The sequence below is a fragment of the Aquarana catesbeiana genome, linkage group LG04 (assembly GCF_042186555.1).
Source record: "Aquarana catesbeiana isolate 2022-GZ linkage group LG04, ASM4218655v1, whole genome shotgun sequence".
Classification (NCBI taxonomy): domain Eukaryota; kingdom Metazoa; phylum Chordata; class Amphibia; order Anura; family Ranidae; genus Aquarana; species Aquarana catesbeiana.
The window spans coordinates 293,771,913-293,788,064 of NC_133327.1; the positions used below are offsets into that span (position 1 = coordinate 293,771,913).

Sequence of the window (16,152 nt, forward strand, 5' to 3'; positions counted from 1 at the left end):
TTAGCTGTAGAAAGCTGTAGCTACAGAATACGTTTTGCAGTGTTTTTGCAGTAGCGTTTTGCAGCGTTTTTTAGCTTTCTATAGCAAAACTATACTACCACAAAAGCTTTTGGCTCAAAAATGCTCATAAACGCTGAATAGCAGCATTTTTCATAGTTTTCCAGCTTTATCCAGAGTTAGAGCGTTTTTACAGCTGAAAAACTCTCAAACCCACTAATTTTGGGGTTTTTTTCCAGCCAGAAATGCCCCTGCCAAAAAACGCAGAGAGCAGCCTATGTGTGCATGGACACATATTATAACATGCTGGAAACTTTACCAAAAACAGCAGCTGTAAAAACATGCAGTGTGCATGAGGACCGAGGCTGTAGTTAGTATTATAAAAATACAAAAATAGACCTACCTTAGTATGTAAAGACTTGAAGTTTTCTGAAGCCAAGTCTATTTTGCTTTGAACCATTTTACATGTTTCAAGGGTGCCGACATTATTATTATCTTCCACAACATCATCTTTGTTGCAAGACTTTGCAGCATCTAGTACTCTCTGTCCAGATATAGTGATGTAACGCAAGTCCCCTTTGTGAGAGATCACATCTTCTGAATAGATTTTTTGCTTTTGCAGCTTGTCCAAAACACCAGCAAATTTCTCAGCCCCAATCTCCAGATGTTCCAGTTCATGCTTTGAGTCCTGAAGCCAATTCTCAAATTCATTATAATCTTTAGTGAACTTCTCCAATTCTTCTTGCACTGTTTGGATCACCTTCATTTTCCTTTCAGAGTCACTCAAAGCTGATTCATATTGGGCTTTTAATGCCTCTATGTCTCCCTGAAGCTTTTCCTTCTCTTCAGGAGTGAGGTGACGGCCTTGTTTCTCCAGAAGAGCTTGTGCTGACTGTGTGGCTATTATTACAGCCTGATGTTGAGACACAAGCTTTTCATGTTGGGCCTAGACAGTTTGTTAAAGGGAGATATCAGAGATATTTATAAAGGGAATACATTAGATGCATAACAATATTCCACAAACCCAACACATATGTTTAATGACACTCATGTTAGCTCATAGCTTAGTGGCTGTAAACCTCAGACATGAAATCTCTATAGTGTTTACTTGCCTCTCTCCAAAACACTAATGCCCTGTACACCCGATAGGATTTTCCGATGGAAAATGTGTGATAGGACCTTGTCGAAAATTCCGACCGTGTGTGGGCTCCATCACACATTTTCCATAGGAATTTCCGACACACAAAGTTTGAGAGCTGGCTATAAAATTTTCCAACAACAAAATCCGTTGTCGGAAATTCCCATTGTGTGTACACAATTCCGACGCACAAAGTGCCACGCATGCTCGGAATCAAGCAGAAGAGCAGCATTGGCTATTGAATTTGATTTTTCTCATCCGTACATGTTGTGAGTCACCGTGTTCTTGACGTTCGAAATTTCCGACCAACAGCAAAAACAGTTTGCTGAAGACAAACAGACTAAGGACATGGATTACTGGAACCATGTCTTGTGGTCTGATGAGAAGAAGATAAACTTATTTGGTTCAGATGGTGTCAAGCGTGTGTTGTGGTGGCAACCAGGTGAGGAGTACAAAGACAAGTGTGTCTTGCCTACAGTCAAGCATGGTGGTGGGAGTATCATGGTCTGGGGCTGCATGAGTCCTGCCGGCACAGTTCATTGAGGGAACCATGAGTGCCAACATGTACTGTGACATACTGAAGCAGAGCATGATCCCCACCCTTCAGAGGCTGGGCCACAGGGCAGTATTCCAACATAACGACCCCAAACACACCTCCAAGACAACCACTGCCTTGCTTAAGAAGCTGAAGGTAAAGGTGATAGACTGGCCAAGCATGTCTCCAGACCTAAACCCTATTGAGCATCTGTGGGGCATCCTCAAATGGAAAGTGGAGGAGAGCAAGGTCTCTAACATCCACCACATCCATGATGTCATCATGGAGGAGTGGAAGAGGACTCAAGTGGTAACCTGTGAAGCTTTGGTGAACACCATGCCCAAGAGGGTTAAGGCAGTGCTGGAAAATAATGGTGGCCACACAAAATATTGACACTTTGGGCACAATTTGGACATTTTCACTTAGGGGTGTACTCACTTTTGTTGCCAGCGGTTTAGATATTAATGGTTGGTGGTGTGTTGAGTTATTTTTAGGGGTCTGCAAATTTACACTGTTATACAAGCTGTACACTCCCTACTTTTCATTGTAGCAAAGTGTCATTTCTTCAGTGTTGTCACATGATAAGATATAATAAAATATTTACAAAAATGTGAGATACTGTATATTACAAAAAAATGTGAAATTACTGCGCTACCTCAAAATAAAAAATATAGGGGGGGGCGTGGCTTAGCAATGGAAGCGTGAGGACGCTTGTCCTGGAGCACTGCACGGGAAAGTCCTGAGAACCACCTGCTGGACTGTCAGAGAATGCTGACATTTCATGCCAGGGGACCGTAAGCATCCGCTGGACACGGGGGCACAGAGGGGTCTCGAGATCACTCAATATTTCCTCAAAATATAAAATATAGGGGGGCGTGGCTTAGCAATGGAAGCGTGAGTACGCTCGTCCTGGCGATCTGCGCGGGAAAGTCCTGAGAACCACCCGCTGGACTGTCAGAGAAAGCCTATATTTAATGCCAGGGGACTGTAAGCATCCGCCGGACAAGGGGGCACAGAGGGGTCCCGAGATCACTCAATATTTCCTGCGGCAACACGCCGCTTCTTCCCCCGCTGCTCCAGCCAAGATGGCGCCGCCACGAGTCCCTCCGGTGTGCGCCGCCGCTCATAGTTAGCACACAGGCTGAAGCTGCTGCGGCGGTAACTTGGCTGAACAAACTGTCAGACCGCTCTCCCCCATACCATCCCTGGCAATCCCATGCTCATACTCGCAGCCTGGTTCTGACTATACTAGGGGGACAGGCAACCATGCAGAGGGCTCCCTCCGGGACATTGTGGCAAGTCTGCCCACCAAACAAGACCTGCAAGAAATGGCAGCCTCCATAGTAAATGCCCTTTTAAGGGATCTGCATGATCTGCGCCAGCAGGTGGATACGGTGGAGGAGAGGGTCACCGTCCTGCAGTCCTCCACCTCCACCACCAATCCACACATCACCTCCCTGGAGACAGAGCAATGGGCATTCCATCGCCATCTTGTGGGGGTCCAACTAAGGCTTGAGGATGGGAAGAATAGGAGCAGGCGAAACAACCTGCGTCTGCGTGGCATCCCTGAAGCCACCACGCAGCCAGATCTCCGTGCCACTATGGTTGCCATCCTGAACCAGATTTTGGGTAAGCTGCCGACCTCGGAGTTAGAGCTTGACAGGGTTCATCATTTACCGGGGCCCCGGGCACCCTCCATACCATCACAGGGCCCTGCTGCCACAGACCTTCCACAAGATGTCTTCTGCAGGGTGCATTTCTTCACTATAAAGGAAGAGATCCTTCGCCTGGCTAGGGAGAAGGGTCCGATTGACTTTGATGGAGCCCTAATCCGGATCTATGTCACATCTCCAGGCAGATGAGAGCCATGCAAGGGCTCATACAATCCCTCCTCTAAGTGATCCGTGAAGCCGAAGCTACATACCGCTGGGGTCACCCTTTACACTTAATTGTGCAGAAGCGGGGTGCCGAATTCCACCTCAGCTCAACCGGACCAACTTTCGGATCTGTTCAGCTTTATCGACAAGTCTGCCGTGAGTGTCCCCAATTGGTTTGAATATCTGCTATCCCAAGAAGTGCTCCGTCCCTCCTTGCCTAGGCCGCAACGGGTCCGTCGACCCTGCTCTCGTGCTCCTAGCCATGAGACTACCAGACCCCATCCGATGTCTTCCTGATCCCTCGCTTTACCCTGGTGACTGGTAAGACATTACGATTGTTGTCCTGGTGGCCCTTTCCTGGGCTATCCCATCAGTTCCCCAGGTCCCTAAAGCATTTGGATCTTGTTTACTTTGACCCTCTGGGACTGCCTTGATGGGTGCTTTCACCTGCCCCCGATTGTCACCAATGCACAATACTTCCCACGGACCATTGTTTCCTGGGGGACCCCTTCTACCGCACTTAGGGGAATTTGTTTATTGTTTGTATATCATTTCACTGCCTATGGCATTAGGCCTTAGTTGGCGCTGTACTGCCCTGTTCGGTGACCAACTCTCCCATGAGCGCCTGCTTTCAGGTTGGCGGCATGGGAGATTGGTGTGTCTGCTGGAGACTCGCGGGCAGGCGTCAGGCTCCACCGCTCCTGGCCTCTTCCGGCTATTACTGGCCCTTGGTTACACTAACCCCCCCACTGGTTTGGCTTCTTGAGGGCCCTGTATTATATGTTAATTACAAAGCCATCGGTTCCCCTCCAACTCCCCTTGCATGCCTGACCTGCTGCCCTCTGATTAGTATGCGGAGACTGGGGCCTGCCTGGTGGTTCTTAATAGCTTACAATAGGAGTAGGTGAGGTCTAAGCTGCATACCTTGCCTTTGTTTCCCCTACTGTACTGTGTTTTGCTATTTTTTTTTTTTTTGTTTGTTTTAAATGCAGCTTTCTCACAGGTATACATATTGATCCTCGGTCTTGGTGCTCTGGGTTACGGTGCGGAGTACCTAGCTATGTCATAATCTTAAATATTTATCGCCCGCCCAGGGCTCCCTTGATTTACTTGCACCCCCCCAGTGCACCACTACTGTATGATCACAGCGGTTGCCATTCAGCCTTTCAGCTTCGGTTACTGTTTACTGTTTGTTATGTTGCTATTGTACTATGTTGGCTCCTACGCTACTCATAATATGGTTCTCTACGATCTCATCCCATGCACCTCCATAAGTATTGTTTACTTTCCCTTCTGACTTATTGCTGCTCCAGTTTGAGCAGCCCCTAACGCTCCAACCACAACCCTTTAGGGCGGAACCCTGCATGGGCACCTAGAGTACTTAACGGGGGACCACAGTATTCATACGTCAGAAACCGATTATCCCCACTGCCTCTCTCCTTCTCCCTTTCCTTGTTCTTTCTATTTCTCGCTAGTCGCCCTCTGGCTGGGGGGGATCCCTTGGCTGGGACCTCTCCACATGCTTATTGGTGGTCCTCTTCACGCCAGACGGCATCATGGGTCTCCTCAAGAGAACACACTGGAAAATCGCCGCAGCTTCTGGCTGACTTGCGCAAAGGTAAAACTCAAGTAGAATTCTTACAGGAAATTCATTTCTGTGGTGATAGTACCCCCAAACTGACCAGTGGGACCTTCCTGGTGGCTTACCATAGTGTCTCTCCAATCTCTAAATCGAAGGGGGTTAGCATCCTGCTGGCTAAATCGGTGCCGTGGACATTCGAGGCGCAGCGAGCGGATGCGCAGAGTCCGTTGCCAACCCCCTGTCCCCCGGTCTGGGAAGCCCATAAGGCGGTTGTCAGGGGCACACTGATCAGAATAGGAGCTTGCCTTAAGCTGGAGAGAACCCGTTGCATGGAAGAACTTCTCGCCCTGATATGTAGCCTGGAGTGTTCGCATAAGGCGAGTCTTGCACATGTAACCTTTCAGGATCTCCTCAAAGCTCGTGAGTAACTCCGTTCGCTTTTATTCCACAAAAGGAAGCAGAAATTGGCATGGGTACATTGCACCATGTACGAATTCTCGAATAAACCCGGGTCATTGTTGGCTAGGGCTCTGCAACGCCCATGCACGAAAACGAACATTTTTCTTATCCTGACTTCCTCTGAACAAAAGCTGAACACATCATCAGACATGGCGACAGAGGTCCGTTCCTTCTATGAAGGTCTCTATAACCTAGACAAGCCCGCCTCTGCTGACCCCTCAGCTGATGATAGCTCCACCCCTCAGTCGTACGTAGCCTCTTCAGGCATGCCATCACTCCCCAGTGCTGTACAAGAAGAACTGGAGGAGCCCATCACGGTAGCAGAGCTGGGAGTGGCTCTAGCAAACTCTAAGCCGAGGAAGGCTCCCGGCCCCGATGGCCTGAACCTGCCGTACTATAAGACTTTTTTTTATACATTATCGCAACCTCTAGTCTCTGCCCTCAACTCTATCACAGAGGGTAATTCCTTTCTGGTAGACACTCTGACAACCTATATTTCCCTTATCCCAAAAGAGGGGAAAGATCCACTACAGGGTGGGAATTATCGTCCGACAGCACTTTTGAACACGGACTTGAAATTGTTTGCTAAAATTCTGGCGAACAGGCTGCTCTCTCATATACCGAGCTTCATCCACAGAGATCAAGCGGGCTTTGAGGCGCTGCGGGAGCCTCGGGACAACACTATCCAAGTGGTGAACTTGATCCACGCGGCCAGGACTTCTAAACGGGCCCTTCTCCTGCTGTCTACTGACACGGAGAAGCCCTTTGACTGCGTGCATTGGTCTTTTACATGGGCCACTTTAGAGCACATTGGCCTCCGGTCATCTATGCTGGCATGGATACTGTCCCTTTACTCTCACCCCAACGCAGCCATCAAAGTTAATGAGACAAGGTCCGACTTCTTTAATATTCACAATGGCACACGGCAGGGCTGCCCCCTGTCCCCTCTGATTTTTATACTTTCACTGGAGCCTCTCCTGTGCAGAATAAGGGTGGACATGGGCATTGTTGGTTTCCCAAAATCTTCTGGGTCCCACAATGTGGCCGCATTCGCGGACGACCTAATCTTCTTCCTAACAGAACCGCTTACTTATCTCCCAAATCTGCTTCGATCCCTCCAGGAATATTGTTCAACGTCTGCAATCGGCCTTTCCTTTGAGATGGGTGACTAACTTTATCCGATACCTAGGAATCAAAATTACCCCTGACCCCACTGACTTATACTCGGCAAATTTCGCCCCGCTTCTTCTTTGCCTTAAGGCGGATATTCTCCATTGGCACTCCCTCACGCTGACGTGGTTTGGCCACTGCCCTTAAGATGACCTTGTGCTTCCTATCCGTCTGTCTTCCCCCTGGTGTTCTTCAAGTGAATTGACTCTATGTTTCGCGATTTCAACTGGTCCTTTTGCAAGCCATGAATTAGATTTCAACTCCTCCACCTTGCGAAAAGTAGAGGTGGGGTTGGCCTCCCGGACATGAAATCCTATTACAGGGCGGCTCGCCTAACCAGGCTGGTGGACTGGCATTGCCACGCAGAGGCAAAGCACTGGGTGGCCATGGAAATGGAGGATTGTAGAGATACGGCCAAGAGCTGGCCCTGGATGACCACACCTCTACCGAGGGACCTAGTGGACCATCCTACACTAGGCAGCAAACTATCAGTGGTTAGAGATGCCTTTCAGCATTCTTCAGTGTCCCTGCTACCCTCCCCTATGGTGCTGGTTCTGAGTAATCCAGAATTTATACCTGGCCTTCAGAACCCTCACCTCAAGCGACTGGCAACAGGCGGTAGGTCCCGTTTGTGTGACTTTTTGGGGCCCAACGGCCAACTCTCCTATGAAGCTGGGGTGTCTGCTACGGACCCCCCTCTGGACTTCTGGAGCGGCCTACAGCTGCGCAACTTTCTGCGCAGATGCTTGCGGAACCCAGGCATCTCCCGTCAACTTACTGAACTAGAACACATCTGTTATCGTGGGGAGCCAGTGCAGCAATGTCTCTCGCTTATCTATTCCTCCCTGACCTGACCAGCGGAAGGGTTCATTCCTTCATTCCTCTCTAAGTGGGAAGCAGAACTCGACATTCAATTCACTGACTCCCAGAGGGAGAAGATTCTCCACTTTGCTCAGAAATCCTCTATAGCCACCAGAGTCCAGGAGACCTGCTACAAAATTATGACCCGATGGTATAGAGTACTCACCACTCTGCACCACTTCTCCCCGCGGGTTTCTAGCCTTTGTTGGTGTTGTGGCACTGCAGAGGGGACAATGCTGTACATCTTTTGGCTCTGTCCCGGACTTTCTTCTTTCTGGCTTGAGGTGACTCGCACAATCAAACACCTAACTGATGTCTCTCAGGAGGGGAACCACTCTGCCTGCCTGCTTCACCTTTTGGAACGAAGCATCAAGAAATACAAGACCTCTCTCACCATCCAGCTACTGAATGCTGCCAAGGCATGCATCCCCCTCTGTTGGAGATCGGAGAACCCGCCGGCGAAGTCTCTGTGGTTTTCTAAAGTGAACAAACTAAGAGACATGGAGGATCTTACTGCCACCCTGCGTAACAGGGAGGAGACCTTCTGGGAGACCTAGGGACCCTGGCAACATTTTATATACACGGACGCATATCTCCGAGAGGTTGCGCAGTCTGGCTGACCCTATGGGCTTGTTCCGCCCCCTGGCTGGGGGCACTACCCTACTTTACTCCTCTTCTATTTCCTGCATTTAACTCTTGCATTCCACCTTGCTCCCCCCTCTCCTCTCCCCTTCCTACCCCTCGCCTTTCCCACCTCTCTCTCGGGTCCCTGTCCCTTTCCCATTCTTAGAGTTGTCTGACCCTCTACCCCTCCCCCTTTGATACACAACCCCTCCCCATAACTCTTATGCCCCCTACACAAGGTCGGATTTTCCGACGGAAAATGTGTGATAGGAGCTTGTCGGAAATTCCGACCATGTGTAGGCTCCATCACACATTTTCCATCGGATTTTCCGACACACAAAGTTTGAGAGCAGGCTATAAAATTTTCCGACAACAAAATCCGTTGTCGGAATTTCCGATCGTGTGTACACAAATCCGACGCACAAAGTGCCACGCATGCTCAGAATTAAATAAAGAGATGAAAGCTATTGGCTACTGCCCCGTGTTTTACATCACCGCGAGCAGAATGATCGGATTTTCTGACAACTTTGTGTGACCGTGTGTATGCAAGACAAGTTTGAGCCAACATCCGTCAGAAAAAATCCTAGGATTTTGTTGTCGGAATGTCCGATCAATGTCCGACCGTGTGTACGGGGCATTACCCAATCATGGGCTGTTTGATCAGATACTGTGAATATCCTGATGTGCATTACATATTTCATGTGTCCCATGTTTGGGCCCACCTGGCCCTTGGGTTGCCTTGCTTCCCAAGCAACTATAAAAAATGTACAAAATGTCATTGTGTTGTATAGCTTTGTATACTTTATTACTAGTTCTAGGTCACGCAAATAATTGACAGGATGCCTCCCTGGCCTCGCACACTGATATTATCTGTATACCGTGTTTTTGGTTTTTTTTTATGTGCCTGACTTACTGTGCAATGCCGGAATGCCTATATGTTTACCTCATCTAATGACCACGTTTGATCTCTTTGTCTGATTTTTTTATTTTTTTTTGAAAATCTTTTTATTGAGTATAAGACATACAAACAATTAACAACAATTAAACCTGCCACAGCATTGGGACTAGACCCACGCAGGAGTCAGTGCCAGCCGGCCATTGGGCTGCATCCAGCATTAATATCATACATCTGTAGCATGTCCGAAAGAAAAAAAAAACAATAACAAACAAACCTAGTGCGGTATTGGCTCCTGCTCAATTAAGTATTTCAGGATCAGATTTATCAGCTGAGACTCATGGGACAATATTAGATGTCAAATAAACCCTTTTCCGAGATTACATTACCATAAAATCAACCAATGTATCAGTATCACTTTCTCCCGTAGACTGGTATTATGTACCTGTTCAATCAGTCTGCGGTTGCCGTGGAGGCCTCAGCTAGCCATTTGGCCCACACTCTATCATATTTTTTGGGGCATCCCCTATTTTGATAGGTTTCCTTATAGAGTGGTATTACTTTATTGACATGTGTTTTCCATAACAATATGGATGGCGGGGCACGTTTTTTCCAGCAGAGAGTGATCATTTTCCTTGCATAAAAGAGCAAGAGCCCTATGAGGGTTCTCTCTGCTATCTTGGGGGCTAATTCTTCCACTAAACCTAGAAGGCAGATCTGCGGGGTCGGGGCTATGTCTGTTTTTACCACTTCTTGTATTACAGATATTACTTCTGACCAGTAGTTTTTAATTGCTGGACAGGACCAGAAAATATGTATAAAATCACCTGGATCCCTAGTACATCTCCAACACTCCGAGGACAGGGAGGTTCTCATCTTATGCAATCTATATGGGGTGAGATATGCCCGATGTAGTATTTTGTATTGTATGAGACGGTCTCGAAGTGAGACCAGGATTTTGAAGGGGAATTCCCACATGTCCTCCCAATCCTCGGAGTCCAGTGTCGGGATATCCTGTGTCCATTGCTGCCGGAGCTTTGACAGATCTGGAGAGGAAACTCTTAGGAGATGTGCATAAAGGACTGAGGTCGGTTTCTTGGTACATTCATATCTTGTGACCCTCTCCAGATCGGATTGCACTATTTGCATGTCGTTGGGTATTATTTGGGCTTTGAACGCATGAGACAGTTGCATATAGCGAAATAGATGCGAGGGAGGCACATTGTATTGGGATACCAGGTGATTGAAGGAGTGTATGGCGGTGCCGGTACTAGCCACCAAACTGCCGTGACCAGCTGGGCTGCCAGAAAATATTTCTGGCAGTCTGGGAATGCCAGCCCCCCCTGCGACACCGGACGCATTAGTGTGGAGAGTTTAAATCTAGGGGGATATGGACCCCAGAGGAAGGAGGAGAAAATTTGGTTCAATTTCTTGAAAAATGAGCGAGGTATCCATTGTGGGGAATTACGAAATAGGTATGTAAATTTAGGTATGATTTTCATTTTAATTAAGTTAATGCGGCCCAATAGGGATAGAGGAAGGTTCTCCCAAGCTCTGAGTTTGGCCTTGACTACTTGGACCACCGGGTCTAGGTTAAGGGGGATAAAGCTGGATGCGTCTCTCGAGACGCGTACCCCTAAGTACACCATTTCGTCCACCCACTGCATCTGCAGATCCTGCGGGGCCAGTCTTTTTGCCTCAGTGTCAATAGCCAGCAACTGGGATTTTGTCCAGTTCACCCTTAATCCTGTTACTTTGGAGAATTCAGTCAATACTTGCAGCGCTCCTCTAAGAGAGGAGTCCGCGTCATTCAGAAAGAGGAGGAGGTCGTCCGCATACAGAGCTACCCTCTCCTCCAGCCAGGCTATTTTTAATCCTTTTATATGGGGTGAGACCCGCAGTGCCTCTGCCACCGGTTCCATAGCTATTGCGAATAATGCCGGAGAGAGGGGGCAGCCCTGCCTTGTACCCCTGGACAGCGGGAAGGGGGGAGAAACATTTCCTCCCAATCTGATTGCTGCCTTCGGGGATTTGTATAAAGTTTGCAGCCAGGCAATAAAAACCAACGGAAATCCCATCCTCCGCAGGGTTTCCCAGAGAAATGGCCATTCGATTGAATCGAATGCCTTTTCGATATCGAAGGAGGCAACCGTTCTAGTGCCCACATTGTCATGTATGGCATGTAAATTGGTGAATAATCTGCGGAGGTTAATATCCGTTGACCTGTGTGCCATGAACCCAGTCTGATCTGTGTCTACAATAGAGGGCAGAAGTGGGTTGAGTCTAACAGTAATTAGTTTAGATAAGATTTTGAAATCCGTGTTAAGAAGTGCAATGGGCCTGTATGAGGCGCACCGTTTGGGATCTTTATTGGGCTTAAGGATTAGAATAATGTGTGCATCTGCCATAGAGGGTGGGAGCGCTCCCTCCCCCAGACATCGGGTATACAGGTCCGCCAACAGGGGGGCCAGTAGATCCGCATGAGACCGATAAAATTCGACGGGTAGACCATCAGGACCCGGTGCCTTCCCAACTGCCAGTGCATTAATGATAGCATGTACCTCCTCCGCAGTGATAGGCCTAACCAGATGGGACCTCTCCTCATCCGAGAGCCACCCCAGAGCCAGGGGGTCCAGGAGAGGCGCCATCTCGCCAGGGGTCACATCCCGAGGGAGTGTGGTACTGTATAGTGCCTGATAAAAGGCCTGAAACTCCTTTAGGATACCTTCTTGGGACGTAATAGATTCACTCGTGGGAGAGATCAGTTCGGGGATCAGAGTTATGGGGGTGTCATGATGGGACATCATTGCCAGTAGTCTGCCATTTCTATCCCCCTGCTCAAAGAATCTTTGTTTGGTGTGGAATACCTCTAAGCGTGTAACCTCAGTGAGATGGAGGTGGAGATCTCTCTTTGCGGACTGCAGCTGTTCAAAGTTGGAAACCGAGGGGTCAGACCCGTAAGTGGCTGATGCCGCTTCAATCTCCCCCTCCAACTGCCTTGTGTTGGCTTGTTGATTTACTTTCACCTCCTTAATTGCTGACATGTAGTGTCCTCTAGTGAACGCCTTGAAGGCGTCCCAAACTATGGGTGGAGAGGATGACCCCGCGTTATGTTCCCAGAATTCGCGCAGTGTTTGTGGAGTCTGCCCTGAAATCTCCTCATGGGAGATCCAGTGGGCCCCAAGGCGCCACATGGAGCCACTGCGTTTGTTTCTGGTCCGCATAGTGATCTTGAGAGGGGAATGATCAGATAGCCCGCTAGGTAGGTATGTTGCCTCCACTATATCATTTAGCATAAGTTGATTTGCAAACGCATAATCAATTCTAGAGGAGGTTTTATATGAGGTAGAAAAACATGAATATGCTTTAGTCTGGGGGTGTAACCACCTCTATACCTCAGTAACCCCTGCTGAAAGTGTCCACCCCAGCAGGTCCCCAGTAGAGGACTGCGAAGGCGTGGGCCTATCCAGATCAGGGGAGAGGGTATTATTGAAGTCCCCTAGGATTAACAATTTAGCTGGACAGTACGGGGTAATCCTCTCCAAAATAGTGTATAGCACCTCCGGTTTGAAAGGTGGTGGGATATAAACTCCTACTATGATATACCTTTGTTGCCAGGCCGTCAATACCAAAATCACAAATTTGCCATGAGGGTCTGTATGAACCGCCTCAACAGTACACGGGTAGGATTTATTTATCAGTATAGAGACCCCCCTATCATATGAGGAATACGTGGCATGGAAAGTTTTCTGCACCCAGGGCTTTTTCAAGGCCATCAGTTTGCCACCCGTCAAGTGGGTCTCCTGTAGGATCAGCACCTGTGGGTTGTGCGACTTGACATACTGGAACATCAGTGCCCTTTTAAATTTGGAGTTGAGGCCTCTGACATTCCAGGATATCACCGACATTGTTTCCTGATCACGTGACTCCATGATACCAGGGGAGAATTGCTAACCTCTGGGTGAATGCGTCCCAACTGAAACCCACCCGATGAGTGTATTTAGAGCCAGGGCCAACCGCACATAACATAGAAAACATAGCAACCAATTTAAATCTTCCCAAGCACCAGGTGCTTATCCTACCATTTCCCAACATCCCCCGAAACAACATGGGGGAGGTCAGGAAACGGCCTATACCCAAAAAAAAAACAAAACACTATGCCTGTGAACCTGGTAGTCAGGTCACAGTGCAGTCTTCATTAGCACTGAGCTGAATTTAAGCTCGACTTGAATAGTAAATGTCTGGAGGCTCAAAATTCCTGGGATCGCCCCAGCTAGTGTTCAGCCTCTAACAGTAGGTGAGGGTTAGGGGATATGTATCCCAACACAGCCAGGAGAACCAGGTGATCTGGAGCAGTTGTATAGTACCGCCGGGTGGTGGAGTTCTCCAGATAGGTAGAAAAAAAAAACAAAAAAAAAACAAACCCGGCCCTCCGCTCTGAGAGATAAGATCAAAACTAACAAAAAACAAAAAACTGGGAGGGGGGGGGGTTACGTGTAGAGGTACACTTGAGGTAACTCCGGTGTTTACAGACAGTTTAGTAGGATAGATCAAAACCAGGATGTGGAAGATCCGTGCATTAGATGACTTATTGAGAAAAAACTTTTAACGCAAATTGGTCAGCCAGTCGTCAGCATCCGCTGGGTTGTCAAAGAAGCGGGTCGCTCCATCATGTTGGACTCGTAAGCGGCTTGGGTAGAGCATGCCATATTTAATGTTCTTGTCTCTGAGTCGTCTGCGGACATCATTGAAGGTTTTCCTCTTCCTCTGCAGATCGGCCGAGAAGTCAGGGAAAAGAAGAATAGAGGAGTTGCAATGTTTGAGCGTGGGGTGTTTGCGGGCTTCCGAGAGAATCCTGTCCCTGTCCCGATAGTTAAGGAAGCGGACCAAAAAAGGCCTGGGAGGACTTCCTGGGATGACACGGCCCGTGGGCACCCGGTGGGCCCTTTCAACAACGTATGTAGGAGGAACGTCCGTGAAGCCCAATAGGTTTTTAAAGAACTCCTCTGCGAATACAGCAGGGTGGTCCCCTTCTTCTCCTTCAGGCAGACCCAGGACTCTTACATTATTGCGCCTCAGCCTGTTTTCGGCGTCGTCCGATTTTGCGACAAGGGACTGTACTGTGCGCTGCAATTCGGCAATAGAGGTGGCATGGGTGGCCGTAAGATCTTCGGTGGCAGATACTCTGGACTCGGTTTCGGTCATTCTCCCCCTTATTTTATCGAGGTCGTTCCGTATAAGGTTACACTCCTCAGCGAGGTGGTCGATGCGTACCAGCAGCGAGGTCCTACTTCGCTCGATCGCATCAAGGATCGTGGCCGTACTGTCTTGAGGCGGTGGAGCTGATCCCTCTGCCATTGGAGCCGGGCCAGGGTCCATTTCCAGGTCGGCCAGCAAGGCCCGAAGCCGCCCCACTAGTATTGGGTCGGTCTGTGGGGAAGATGACAGCGGTAGCCTGGACTGTGCGTCGGTCTTTGTGGTTTTGGAGGACCCCCTCCCTTTTTTGGAGGAGGAGGACATCAGATAGTTCACCCCGAGAGCCCTCTATATGGGATATTTATCCGTGCCCAGGTGAGCGTGCAGGAGGCAGTTAGAGGGCGATCAATCTGGCAGCAGGCGCTGAGCCCCAGGAGCGAAAGCGCTGGGCCGGTCGTCAGTGTTCACCAGCAGCTCCTAACTTCACCGCAGACACAAAGGCAGGGACCAGGTGGTGAGGATGTGAAGCTGGGGGCACTAGGGTGGAGAGGGTCCAGGGCAGTGAGAGAGGCAGAAGGAGGCAGATGATAAACACTAGGCCCCAGGAGTTTTCAGCCGGTTCAGGTAAGCAGTCTCTGCTGGGCAGCACACCAGGCCTTGGCAGGGGGGTGGATGGATGGCAGGAGTGTGGATGGATGGCAGGGCAGGAGGTGACAGATGGTCCACGCGCCCGAGTTCGGGCAGGCCGGCCGCGGCGCCCCCCCCCGGCGGGGTAGCGGCTCAGGAAACACCGGTGCTTTGTAGGCTGTACTAGGCCGCGCTAGGCCGCGGCCGCCACGGACGTCCCCAGCAGCCAAACGGGCCTCCGGACCGCACTAGGCAGGTGGATGGGCAGGCAGATGTGGATGGATGGATCCCCGGCGGGATGGCTTCTCAGGAAACGCCGGTGCTCAGCCAGCTGTACTAGGCCGCGCCAGGCCGCGGCCGCCACGGACCTCCTCAGCAGCCAAACGGGCCTCCGGACCGCACCAGGCAGGTGGATGGGCAGGCAGATGTGGATGGATGGATGGAGGACAGTCCCTTACCTCCAGTCCGGTCGGGATCAGATCTCCTCTGAGTGGCACAGGCCTACAAGATGGCGGCGGCCGCAGGTGCCTGGAGTCTATGGTGAGTAGACGGCCCCAGGGGGGATAGACTCCGCAATTTTGCCCCAGGACAAGGCAGGGGACACCAAGGAATGGGCTGGCAGGGTGTCAGCCTGATTTGACAAGTCGGATGCACGGATGGCGAAGGATTAGATCAGGATGCCCGGAGCTCCCCAGATACACGTCTTCCTGTGTTCACATCAGGACACGCCCCCCCTCTTTGTCTGATTTTTGTTATGTATCTTTGCTATCTGTGTTGATTGTTAAAACGCACTTTCCATGACAATAAAGGAATTATAAAAAAAAAATATATATATAAAATATAGCTGCTGACACGGCAATGTGACAAAATTGGATAAAGTGAATAAAAATAAAAGTGCAGCGCTAGTGTGTATATGTACCACATATGATATATGTGAACGTCAACACAATAGGTGAAATATGTAACAATAATTAAAGTGCATGTGTGCTGACACAATATATGAAATGTTATATGTAGAACCATCAATACAATGTGGAATGTGTATGACAATAATTAAAGTGTATAAGGGATAATGCAAAAAATGAAAACAATTAGTGCAAAACATATAAATATCATCACAAAAAATACTGAATGATAATAAGTGCTGATAATTGGTAGTCACAATGAAGTGAACAATAGCATGTAATACAA

General features: G+C 49.1%; 1 protein-coding gene across 13 annotated transcripts in view; it reads right to left on the reverse strand.

The window, feature by feature from the left end:
- Positions 1–16,152, reverse strand: part of DST (dystonin) — a 690,079-nt gene that overhangs the window by 232,199 nt on the left and 441,728 nt on the right. For all 13 annotated transcript variants that reach the window (XM_073626702.1, XM_073626693.1, XM_073626691.1 and 10 more), the window contains one exon: positions 401–943. In XM_073626702.1, coding sequence (XP_073482803.1) covers positions 401–943 — 543 coding nt within the window. The remainder of the gene's footprint in view (positions 1–400; positions 944–16,152) is intronic.